Source organism: Cervus canadensis, chromosome 17 (assembly GCF_019320065.1).
Source record: "Cervus canadensis isolate Bull #8, Minnesota chromosome 17, ASM1932006v1, whole genome shotgun sequence".
Taxonomy (NCBI): domain Eukaryota; kingdom Metazoa; phylum Chordata; class Mammalia; order Artiodactyla; family Cervidae; genus Cervus; species Cervus canadensis.
This window is the reverse complement of record NC_057402.1, coordinates 63,851,463-63,865,027: the sequence shown is the minus strand read 5'-3', so window position 1 is coordinate 63,865,027 and position 13,565 is coordinate 63,851,463. Positions and strand designations below refer to the sequence as shown.

At 40.5% G+C, this 13,565-nt stretch overlaps 1 protein-coding gene across 8 annotated transcripts in view; it reads right to left on the bottom strand.

The window, feature by feature from the left end:
* The window catches only part of TTC23 (tetratricopeptide repeat domain 23), a 146,862-nt gene that overhangs the window by 76,563 nt on the left and 56,734 nt on the right, over nt 1–13,565 (bottom strand). For all 8 annotated transcript variants that reach the window (XM_043434524.1, XM_043434518.1, XM_043434519.1 and 5 more), the window contains 2 exons: nt 12,941–13,091; nt 12,626–12,751 (listed from right to left, as the gene is read on the bottom strand). In XM_043434524.1, coding sequence (XP_043290459.1) covers nt 12,626–12,751; nt 12,941–13,091 — 277 coding nt within the window. The remainder of the gene's footprint in view (nt 1–12,625; nt 12,752–12,940; nt 13,092–13,565) is intronic.

Sequence of the window (13,565 nt, the reverse complement as noted above, 5' to 3'; positions counted from 1 at the left end):
TCCTTTGTCTGTTTCTTCATTTGCTATTATTTTCTCCCAATCTGAGGGCTGTCTTTTCACCTTACTTATAGTTTCCTTTGTAGTGCAAAAGCTTTTAAGTTTCATTAGGTCCCATTTGTTTAGTTTTGCTTTTATTTCCAATATTCTGGGAGGTGGTCATAGAGGATCTTGCTGTGATTTATGTCGGAGAGTGTTTTGCCTATGTTCTCCTCTAGGAGTTTTATAGTTTCTGGTCTTACATTTAGATCTTTAATCCATTTTGAGTTTATTTTTGTGTATGGTGTTAGAAAGTGTTCTAGTTTCATTCTTTTACAAGTGGTTGACCAGTTTTCCCAGCACCACTTGTTAAAGAGGTTGTCTTTTTTCCATTGTATATCCTTGCCTCCTTCGTCAAAGATAAGGTGTCCATAGGTTCGTGGATTTATCTCTGGGCTTTCTATTCTGTTCCATTGATCTATATTTCTGTCTTTGTGCCAGTACCATACTGTCTTGATGACTGTGGCTTTGTAGTATAGTCTGAAGTCAGGCAGGTTGATTCCTCCAGTTCCATTCTTCTTTCTCAAGATTACTTTAAAAACAGTTCTAAGAAGGAAGTTAGCAAACAATCTCACCTCAAGAAACAAGAAAAATCTCTAATAAACAATCTAATCTTATACCTAAAGCAACTAGAGAAAGAAGAAAAAAACCCAAAGTTAGTAGGAGGAAAGAAATCATAAAGATCAGAGCAGAAATAAATGAAACAGAAACAAAGGAAACACAGATTAGTGAAACAAAAAGCTGGCTGTTTGAGAAGATGAATGAACTTGATAAAACTTTACCCAGACTTATCAAAAAAAAAGGGAGAGGACTTACATCAGTAAATTAGAAATAAAAAATAAGGGACAACTGACACCACAGAAACAGAAAGGATCACAAGAGATGACTGTAAGTAAACACACGCCAATAAGTGGAAAGCCTGAAGAAACGGACAAACTGTCAGAAAAGCACAACCTTCCAAAACTGAACCAAGAAGAAACAGAAAATATGAACAGACCAATCACAAGTGATGAAATTGAAACTATGATGAAAAATCTTCCAACAAGCAAAAGTCCAGGAACAGATGCCTTCACAGGCAAATTCTATCAAACATTTAGAGAAGAGCTAACATCCATCCTTCTTAAACTCTTCCAAAAAATTGCAGAGGGAGGAACGCCCTGAAGTCATTCTATGAGGCCACCATCCCCCGGCACAAAAACCAGACTAAGATACCACACCCAAAAAATTACAGGCCAATATCACCTATGAACATAGACACAAAAATCCTCAACAAAATAGTAGCAAATAGAATCCAACAACATATTAAAAGGATCATACACCATGATCAAGTGATATTTATCACAGGGATGCAAGGATTCTTCAATATATGTAAATCAATCAACGTGATACATAATATTAACAAATTGAAGAATAATAATTATATGATACTCTCAATAGATGCAGATAAAGCTTTTGACAAAATTCAACACCCATTTATGATAAAAAACGCTCCAGAAAGTGGGCATGGAGGGAACCTACTTCAACATAACAAAGATCATATATGACAAACCCACAACAAATATTATTCTCAATACTGAAAAGCTGAAAGCACTTCCTCTAAGATCAGAAACAAGACAAGGGTTCCCATTCTCACCGCGATTATTCAGCATAGCTTTCAAAGTCCTAGCCTTGACAATCAGAGAAAGAAATAAAAGTAATGCAAATTGGAAAAGAAAAATAAACCTGTCATTGTTTGTAGATGACATGATACAATACACAGAACCTAAACATGCCACCAGAAAACTAGTAGAGCTAATCAAAGAATTTAGTAGGGTTCCAGGACACAAATATACAGAAATCTCTTGCATTTCTATATACTAACAACAAAATGTCAGAAAGAAAAATTAAGAAAAAACAATTGCAGTTACCATCGCAGCAAAGAATAAAATACATAGGTATAAACCTGCTTAAGGAGATAAATGATCTGCACTCAGAAAACTATAAGATACAGATGAAATAAATCAAAGATGACACAAACAGAAGGAGAGGTATACCATGTCCTTGGATTGAAAGAATCAATGTCATGAAAATGACTATACTACCCAAAGAATCTACAGATTCAGTGAAATCCCTATCAAATTACCAATGGCACTTTTCACAGAATTAGAACAAAAAACTTTTACAATTTTTAATGGAAACACAAGAGACCCCAAATGGTAAAAACAATCTTGAGAAAGAAAAATGGAGCTGGAGGAATCAGGCTCCCTGACTTCAGACTATACTACAAATCTACAGGCATCAAAACAGTGTGGTGTTGGCACAAAAACAGGAACATAGATCAGTGGAACAGGATAGCAAGCTCAGATATAAACCTGCACACTGATGGTAACCTAATCTATGACATAAGAGGCAAGAATATACAATGGAGAAAAGACAGTTTCTTCAATAAGTTGTGCTAGGATAACTGGACAGCTACATGTAAAAGAATGAAATTCAGAACATTCCCTAATATCACACAAAAGTAAACTCAAAATGGATTAAAGACTTAAATGTAAGGTGGGACAATTAAAGTCTTAGAGAGAAACATAGGCAGAACTTTTTGACATAAATCACAGCAAGATCTCTTTTGATACACCTTCTAGAGTAATGAAACTAAAAACAAAAATAAACAAATGGGGCCTAATTAAACTTAAAAGTTTTTGTAAGTAAAGGAAACCATAAACAAAACAAAAAGACAACCCTCAGAATGGGAGAAAATATTTGCAAATGAAGCAACTGGCAATGAATTAATCTCCAAAATAAATAAACAACTTACACAGCTCAATAACAAAAAGACACACAACAACACAGTAAAAAAATGAGCAGAAGAACTAATAGACATTTCTCCACAGAAGACATATGGATGGCCAACAAACACATGAAATGCTCAACATCACTAATTATTAGAGAAATGCAAATCAAAACTACAATAAGGTATCACCTCACACCAGAAAGAATGGCTATCATCAAAAAATCTACAAACAATAAATGCTGGAGAGGGTGTGGAGAAAAGGGATGGGAATGTAAGTTAATAGAACCACTATGGAGAACAGTATGAAGATTCCTCAGAAAACTAAAAATAGAACTACCATACGACCCAGCAATCTCATTCCTGGGCACATGCCCAGATAAAAATGTAATTCAAACAGATACATGCAGCCCAATGTTTGTTGCACCATTATTTATAATAGCCGGGACAGGGAAGCAACCTAAACGTCCATCAACAGAGCAGGGGATAAAAAAGATGTGGTACACATATACAATGAAAATCACTCAGCCATAAACCAGAGTGAAATTGTGTCAGTTACAGAGACATGGCTGGACCTAGAGGCCATCATAGACAGTGTAGTGTTAGAAAGAGAAGAAATACTGTATATTAATGCATATATGTGCAATCCAGAGAAATGGTACACATGAACCTGTCTGTAAAGCAGAAATAGAGAGACAGAGACAGAGAACGATCATATGGACACCAGGTGAGGTGAAAAGCAGGCTGGGATGAACTGGGAGACTGGGATTGATACATGTACACGACTATGTATAAAATAGCTGAGTGATGAGAAACTGCTCTATAGCACAGAGAACTCGGTGCTCTGCGGCGCTCTCAATGGGAAGGAGACCCAAAGATGACGGGATACATGTGAGCATGTGGCTGACTCACTTTGCTCTACAGCAGAAACTAACAGCGATGTAAAGCAATATATTCCAGTTAAAAAAAGGAATCTGTGCCATGTGGTTTTCTGCTTTCCCAAATTAAAAAAAATAATCTAAAATCTTCTTCAATCATGGGAATATGGGTGACGAAGAATAACAGGAAAAACCAAGTTATTTCCTTCTTTGTTAAGCATAAAGCATTCCGGATACAGAGCACTGCATGGGAGGATCTGACAGGACAAACCTCTCCTCTGGGGAGAGGTGGGGTGTTTCCTGGGAGCGGGGAAGGGAGGGGCAGTGCGGAGCACAGGAGCGTTTGTCAGAGCCTTGATGTCCAAAGGATAAGCGCCGAGAAAGCGATCCTTTAAAGAACCACACCTTCAGAGGTGTGACTAAGACACCACAGACCTCCAGGCGATGGCAAGGACTAAATAACAGAAGCTGAGCAGAAGAAGCAATGCTAGATTTGGAGGTTATTGACTGGACTCATTTAGGGAGGATGACAGTAGAAGCAAAGGCTATTACTGAAACATCAGACATTCACAACAAAAGCCCCGGGAATGCTTTGCAGGGAAGCATGTAGAACTAAGTAGAACTCCATCATCCTAATGAGGTGAATGGAGGCAGACACGACCACACTCCCCTACTCGCCACTGCTTTCTCCATTACCTCCCACCCCCCTCAGGAAGTACTGGCTAAGGGAAAACCCGCCCCCACGTTCTTGCCTCTTTGGAAAACTTGTGTTAGAATCACTTTGGAAATCCTGTGGCTATAATAAATCTAGGGAAAGAAAGACAAAGAAAACAAACCTGAGCTTAAAGCATATACACACACATATATACATATGTATAGCTTAGGCACTTCATAAGAGCAAAGACAAAACAAAACAGCCCTCTCAAGTCATAGGAAAAAGTACAGGAAAGAATATTGCAAGCCAGGGGCAGTCTTGAAGTACAGTATCTTACTCTGTGATGTAGGTACTACATGCTTTAAAATAAATCATTTCCAGAATGAAATGGCAGAAAGGCAAAAGCTCAGAGAGCAACAACAAAACAGACCTTTTTTTTAGGCTTAGGATGTACTCAGATGCTTTAATGTAGGGTCCATTTTACCACCACAGAATGCCCCTGGGAGGCTGATTGGTCCCATTGCAACAGAAAAGGCGAGGGCGGGATTGTTTGGGGTCCTCCAGCTGGGAGGGCTGGAAGGACGCTAACGTGAACACAGGGCCACCTGCCTCTAAGGCCACGCTGTCGAACAGACCATGTCACGCTCCTCAGAGACACCAGGGAGTGTCCTGCTGATGCTCTGAGGAGTGTCTACTTATCACAGGCATGCTAGAGAGCTAGCTCGGCACAGCAGGCAAGGCCGGGCCAAGTGCTCTCTGGGCAAGCTGTGGAGGACCCCGAACTCGACCAATCACGCAGTCGCAGAGAAAGCTAGGGACAGGCCCTGAGGTCCTGAGTGGCAGTCTCAACAGGCCATCATTATCATGCCATGTAGGAAGATTATTTCACAAGGGATGTGTGTGTGTATGTACACATGCGTGAAAATCGTATATCCCTGCTTTTATAAGGACATTATCTGTATCTGGGGAATCTATCAGTAATCAGGATAGAAAATGATACTTAACACTAGAAAAACTTTGCTTGCTTTTCCTAGTGACTATCTTGGCCCCATTTGAAAAAACAGCTGTGCACACAGGAACACAGGGTTTGGACTCACTCTCCAAAGCTGAGAAATAACTACTGAATGAAGTGGTGCTGGGACAGAGAAGCGCAGGTGGAAGGGATGATGCTTCAGGCCGCAGTTAGGGATGGAAGGCACGGAGCGTGAGTCACTCCGCAGCCCGTATCTGTCAGCTCAAGGAGAAGGGAGCTGGCCTGGCCTGATGGGCACCATAAAAGGCGAGGCAGGAGGAGGACGAGGATGCACTGAAAGATGCCCTTTTAGGAGAAACACAAATCCCGCGAGAGCTGCCTAAGAAATTATCCACTTCCAAGACAGGGCAAAAGAAAAAGCCCTTGTGGTTGTGAGCATAACTGTAGAAACGTCCAAAACCAAAGCCTGTTACTTTCTAAAGCAAATCAGTTTGGACAAAATAGTCACGCTTCAGTGGAGAAAGAAAGTGCATGAAAACCACGCAGTTTAAAGATGTATGTTCCAACGAATATGTTACAGTGAAGGACAAAAAGAAGCAGCGAAGTTTAAAACAACTCCCCTTAAATACAGTAACTTCGGAGGACATCTTGGAACATTAGGTCTCCTCAGGTATTCAGCACATACGTGTACAAGGCCTGCCATCTGCTGACAAGGTTTGGTACTGCCGGTTTAACTGGAAAGGGTTCAAGAGGCAGTGGATTTTGTCAGAGGATAATTTACTCAATTCTGTAGCAAGTGCTTCACATTAATTACGAATAACATTAGTCAGGTCTCAACAAATATCAGATCTTGGTCCTCATATCTGTATATTTCCTGTTTTACAATGTAAGACAGAACACCTCTTTCTGGGCAGGAAGAAATTCTGGACTGGTAGCCCTCCCAGTTACTACTCTCTTCCTCCTGTTAGGTAAATGGAATCATACAGTATGAATTCATTTCAGTCTTGCTTATTTCATAAATATCATGTTTGTGGGAGTCACCCATCATATTAAGCATAGGAGTAGTCTGATCATTTTCTTTCTATGAACAGATCACAGTCTTATCTACTCTACTGCTGAGGAACATCTGAATTGTTCCTAATTCTTGGCTATTACAAATAGTGCCACTTTGGACATTCTTGGCTATGTCTTTTGGTGAACATACGTCTGCATTTCTGTTGGGTGTACGTTTGGAAGTGATACTGCTGGGTCAGAGAGTATTAAGTATGGGCAGAGTAACATGGAAACATGTATTACCTTATGCAAAATAGCTAGCCAATGGGAATCTGCTGTGAGGCTCAGGGAACTCAAACTGAGCTTGCTAACAGCCTAGAGCGGTGGGCAAGGAAACAGGTTCAAGAGGGAGGGGGCGTATGTATACCTACAGCTGGTTCCTGTTGGTGTACGGCAGAAACCAACACAATACTGGAAGGCAATTATCCTTCAATTAAAAATAAATGATTAAAAAATGTAGTAATAAAGCTAACAGTTTTCTAAAGTAGCTATACCAAATACACTCTAAACAACCACATATGAGAAACACACGAGAGCATGGTATACTTGCCAACACGATGTTATGGGTCTTTTAAAATTTTTAGCAATATTAGTGGAAATGTAGTGGTATCCTGTGAGTTTAATTTTTATTTCCCTGGTGACTAATGAGAGGAATGTTATGTAATAGGTTTAATACGTTTAATAGCTATGTGGGTATCCTTTTTTGTGGAAAGTCTATTGCCCGGGAGTAATGGTTAGGACTTGGCACCTTCACTGCCGTAGTTCAATACCTGGACGGGGAACTAAGATCCCACAAGCTGCATGGCGCAGCAAAAAAAAAGTGTCTTGCCCACATTTCTATTCAGTTATTTGTCTTTGTTTTATTGCCATATAGGAGTTTTGTACAGATTCTAGTTATAAGCCCTTTGTCAATTATAAATATTACAAAATAACTTCTTTCTCTTTGTTCTTGTCTATGGTATGAAAGATATGCTGATTTAAGTACAGAATAATATAGCATCAAGCAGAAGGGAAGACGGACTTCCCTGGTGGCTCAGATGGTAAAGAATCCACATGCAACTCGGAAGACCTGGGTTTGACCCTTAGGCTGGGAAGATGCCCTGGAGGAGGGCATGGCAACTGACTCCAGTATTCTGGCCTGGAGAATCCCCATGGACAGAGGTGCCTTGTGCGCAACGGTCCTTGGGATCGCAAAGAGCTGGATACGACTGAGCGACTAAGCACACACAGAAGGGAAGAGAGAATTAACATACTTAAGTTCCTTACTTAAGAACGCTCAAATTACCACACAATTGCACTCATCTCACACGCTAGCAAAGTGATGCTCAAAATTCTCCAAGCTAGGCTTCAACAGTATGTGAACCGAGAACTTCCAGATATTCAAGCAGGATTTAGAAGAGGCAGAGGAACCAGAGATCAAATTGCCAACATCCACTGGATCATAGAAAAAGCAAGAGAATTCCAGAAAAACATTTACTTCTCCTTCACTGACCACGCTAAAGCCTTTGACTGTGTGGACCACAACAAACTGTGGAAAATTCTTCAAGAGATGGGAATATCAGACCAACTTACCTGCCTCCTGAGAAATCTGCATGCTGGTCAAGAAGCAACAGTTAGAACTGGACATGGAATACAGACTGGATCCAAATTGGGAAAGAAGTAAGTCAAGGCTGTATATTGTCACCTGCTTATTTAACTTATATGCTGAGTATATCATGGGAAATGCCTGACTGGATGAAGTACAAGCTGGAATCAAGATTGCCAGGAGAAATATCAATAACCTCAGATACACAGATGACACCACCCTTATGGCAGAAAGTGAAGAGAAACTAAAGAGCCTCTTGATGAACGTGAAAGAGGAGAGTGAAAAAGTTGGTTTAAAACTCAACATTCAAAAAACGAAGATCATGGCATCCAGTCCCATCACTCACATGAATGGGTCCCATACCATTCACGGCAAGTAGATGGGGAAGCAATGGAAACAGTGACAGACTTTATTTTCTCAGGCTCCAAAATCACTGCAGATGGTGACTGCAGCCATGAAATTAAAAGAAGCTTGCTCCTTGGAAGAAAAACTATGACCAACCTAGAAAGCATATTAAAAAGCAGAGACATTACTTTACTGACAAAGGTTTGTATAGTCAAAGTTATGATTTTTCCAATAGTCAGGTATGGATGTGAGGGTTGGACTATAAAGAAAGCTGAGGGCCAAACAATTGATGCTTTCGAGCTGTAGTGTTGGAGAAGACTCTTGAGAGTGCCTCGGACTGCAAGGAGATCCAACCAGTCCATCCTAAAGGAAATCAGTCCTGAATATTCATTGAAAGGACTGATGCTGAAGATGAAGCTCCAATACTTCGGCCACCTGATGTGATCAGAGCCAACTCATTAGAAAAGACCCTGATGCTATGAAAGATTGAAGGCAGGAAGAGAAGGGGACAACAGAGGATGAGCTGGTTGGATGGCATCACCAACTCAATGGACTTGAGTTTGAGCAAGCTCTGGGATTTGGTGATGGACGGGAAGCCTGACATGATGCAATCCATGGGGTTGGACACGACTGAGCGACTGAACTGAATTGAAGTTTCTTATATTATCTAGAAAGTATTTAATTGACTAATTATATTAGAGTGTAATATACCAGGGATACAAGCAAAAAATTCTATGGTAATCACTAGAAGAAAAAAATAATATAATGTATAACTCACCAGTTAATAGATAGGGAAGTGGAATGACAAAAATATTTGACTAAACTAAAGAAGGCAAGAAAGGAGAAAGAAAGGAACATAAAACTGGTAGGCAAAAGGAAATTAAAAAACTCAAATATATCAATAATTAAACAAAAAATATGAAGACTGAAAATTAAGAGAGAGAAAAAGATAATATAGGAAAATTGATACCTGAAAGCTAGACTGTCAATGTTAATATCAGCCAAAATAGATAGGGAACAAAGAAGAGTGATATATACTGACAAATAAAATAACAGATTAAGAAGATAGGGTGTTTAACTCTCCTCCCACCCAACAGAATATATTAGAATATATAAAACAATGACTGGCAGAACCATGGAAAGCTATAGATGGATCAATAATTATAGTTCAAAATTTAACAACACTTACCTTAAGAACTAATGTATCAAATGGGCAAAAAATAAAAAAACATAAATTTGAGTAACAGAATTAATAAACTTACCATACTATGGAGTTATTAGAACCTTAAACACAACAAGTACAGAATACAGCTTCCCTTTGCAGCACACTTGGAACATTCACCAAAATTGACTATGGACTAGGTCACAAAGAAGCTTCAGTAAATTTCAAAGACTTGATCCTACACAAATATGTTTCTGCCCACAATGCATTAAAATTAGAAATCAATAACACCAGAATATCTTGGGAAAAAACCCATATATCTGCAAATTAGAACACACATCATTTTAATAATCCTTGGATTAAAGACTAATTATAGGCTTAAGTTATGGACTTATTAAGACTTGATGTGAGAGATAGTGTTCCATGTTAAAACATGTGGGATAGATTAAAGCAAGACTTACAGAGACATTTTGGAGAATATCTTTGATATTTTGGTGGGAAAGATTTTCTAAATAAACCTTCAAGCATAAATCAGGTTAAAAATTAATGGATTTGACTCTAGAAAACTTAAGTTTCACACCATAAAGAACATCATAGACAAAATTAATAAATGAGCAATAGATACAAGAAAATGTTTGTAGTATTACTAATTTATAATACACAAGAAAATCTCAGTTATCAATAAAAAAGTACATGAAGTCCCAAAAGAAAAACCAGAAAGAATGCTAACTGGCTGTACATAGGAGGGGAACCCAAATGGCTAAACTGTATGTGAAGAGGTACTCAAACTCACTAATAAGAGATATATAAATAGAATTAACAAGTGCTGGTAAAGAATCTGCCTGCAATGTGGGAGACCTGGGTTCAATTCCTGGGTTGGGAAGATCCCCTGGAGAAGGGAAAGGCTACCCACTCCAGTATTCTGGCCTGGAGAATTCCATGGACTGTATAGTCCATGGGGTTGCAAAGAGTTGGACATGACTGAGTGACTTTCACTTTTACATGCATCAAGGTGACAAAGGTTAGAAAGACCAACTATGCCAAAGATTGTCGGGGATATGAGAAAACAGGAGCCCGTGTGCCCTGCAGGTGGGAGTGCAGATGGGTGCAGCAATTGGCGAGTGTGGTGACTGAAGTACGAGTGTTCCCTGCGACCACGCAATCCTATCCCTGGAGCATAAGCCTCAGGAAAGCCTCCCTGAGACGCCTAAGGGGAGCGGCACAAGGATATTCACGGCAGCACCACTGCGGGAGCTGGGGACGAGCTGAATACCACGGCTAGCAGGACGCACACGCATAGGAGAGCAGGCGCACCCTGTGGGGCACGGCAGGCAGGCCGCAGCCCTGAACAGGCAAGAGCTGAAAGCAGCGCCAGGTGGATAAAAGCGAGAAACAGTGAAACACACGCGACAAGCGTACACAGACCTAAAATGTATAAATGCAAAAAACAATACTACTTATTATTCAGAGACAAAGATTTAAAGACATAGGTCATCGTTTAAGAGGTATTTATGAGGGACTTCCCTGGTGGTCCAGTGGTTAATATGCCACCTTCCAATGCAGGGGTTGAGGGTTTGATCCCTGGGAGGGGACCTAAAATCCCACATGCCTTCAGATCAAAAAACTAAAACATAAAACAGAAACCAATATTGTAACAAATTCAACAAAGACTTTAAAAATGGTCCACATCAAAAAAATCTTAAAAAAAAAAAAGGTATCTAAGATATGTATGACACAGAATAAGGAGCAGAATGAGAATAATGGAAGGAAAAAACTCAGTTTAAAAAAGGATACCAAAAGTTCGCATGGACTGATGAATCCTCTGTATCCAAAAACACTCCCAAATAAATGAACAAGAGTAGACTTATGATCACAAAAATATCTTTAAAAGCACAAGTCAAAGTTAGTCCTTCCAGCTTCCATTTATATGCAAGCAGTAGGTGTGCTCTTTCAGGGCCCTTTCCTTCTTAAAAGTGAGTCCATATAGGGTTATTGTTACCATCTTTCTAAATTCCATATATATGCGTTAGTATACTGAACCCTATATGCAAGACAGAAAAAGAGACACAGATGTATAGAACAGAATTTTGGACTCTATGGGAGAAGGCGAGGGTGGGATGATCTGAGAGAATAGCATTGAAACATGTATATTATCAAGTGTGAAACAGATCGCCAGTCCAGGATGGATGCATGAGACAAGTGTGCAGGGGTGGAGCACTGGGATCACCCAGAGGGATGGGATGGGGAGGGAGGTGGGAGGGGGGTTCAGGATGGGGAATACATGTAAATCCATGGCTGATTCATGTCAACATGGCAAAAACCACTACAATACTGTAAAGTAATTAGCCTCCAACTAATAAAAATAAGTGGAAAAAAAAAAAAGTGAGTCCACTGAGTCCCTGAGGTCTCTTGGGAATCAAGCAGTCTGATTATTCAGTTACAGTTACTTCCAGCTTGGGTTAAGCGTCCCCACGTAGGTCTGCTAGTGATTCTGTGCTTAGAGGACAGACCTTTCTCTGCCCTCTTCTTCCCACAAACACACCCTTTCAGAATGTGCAAATCCTGTCACCCCACTGCTCTGAGGATTGGCTTGGGGTTGGTCTTTGGAGAGGGATAGATGAGCTGCCTACCCAAGGCTCCTTCCCCAGGCTCCAAGCATTTTCTGTCTTCCACCGGGGTTTACTTGGTGAGTGTGGGGTGGGGTTAGGGAGAACAAGGAACAATCTTCTCATTCTCATGGATTCAGATATCTCTGAGATCTTTCTCCTTTGAGGCCCTAATCATAAGATCAACACACTGAAACAGCTTAGACTAGAGCGGTGGGGGAGGAAAGGAAAATGGGGCTAGGGGAAGGGGAGGGAACAGGAGCGTGAGGAGCGGGGCGGGGAGAACAGGCAAGAAACAGAAACCAGGAGGATGACAGCAGGACTCTAGGAGCCGGGCGGGTGTGGGAGCGCCACACACGTAGTGACGAGCACCACATGGCTTGGTGTAAGCCTTGGTCGTGGCTGCTCTGACACGACTGTGGTCTCCCCCCTTTTACTGCTGGAAAATGGCTGTGGAGAAGTCACGGCAATGTCATGGAGAAGCTCCTCCTGTCTGAAGAGAGCATCTTCTGGCAAAGAACCTCCAGCAATCACGTATACAGAAGCTCCTAAACTGGAAACTTACTGCGCAAATGACAATTTGATCCGTGCTTGAATTTCCATCCATTCTTCTTTTATGATCTTTCCACACTGGAGCATCTCCTTTGAGAGTATCTCTGCCTTTGTCAAATTCTTTGACGCTTCCTTGAACCTGAGTTGTGTTCAGAAAACTTCATGTCTGGTGCTGCACTCCGGGGCCCCAGCTCCCGGACACCCTTGGCCCTCATACCGCCCACCACCCTTCCTGCGCCACCTGTCAACTTCTCATTTGGCCTTAAAAGTTAAATGCCAGTGTTATGAATGGTATTTCCACCTGTAAAGACTAGAGGCAAAAGGATACTTTTGAAGGGAGAGTAAGGCTTGCCCCAAGGTATGGAACAGCTCAACCGAACACTTGAAAACATCTGTATTGTCGTTGTATGGAGGCACAATGGAGCTGGTGAGGATTTCTTTGGCTTTTTCTGCATGTTGTTTTGCTTGTAGTGACATTCCTGTGGACAAAAAAAAAAAAAAAAAAGGAAGTCTCAGTTTCTCTTTCACTTCAGTTGGACAGGAATATAGTTGATTCTGGCCAGGGAATCTAGTGCGGTGACTTCACATATCTTCCAGGGGCACATAGAGAGGTATCAGGGCAGTCTGCAAACCATCATCACTGGAAGAAACGATCACTGGAAGTACTCAAGACAAACATTTTTCCCCCAAATGTTTTTTTTGGAAATCAACAGGATAAGCAGAAACTGAACAGCTCTGAAACTTCACCAATATCAAATATAAAATGTTATAAGTAATTATAAAAAACAAAAGGAATTTACAAAGACTACAGCATTCTGGGAAGGAAATAAAATTTTCATAAATGTTAATCCTGGCTTTGTGACACCAATCTTAACGGAATACTAAAAATTCTGAATCTTCTGCTCACCCATCCATAATCATAACTTTAAAGTTGCTTTAACATAATACACATG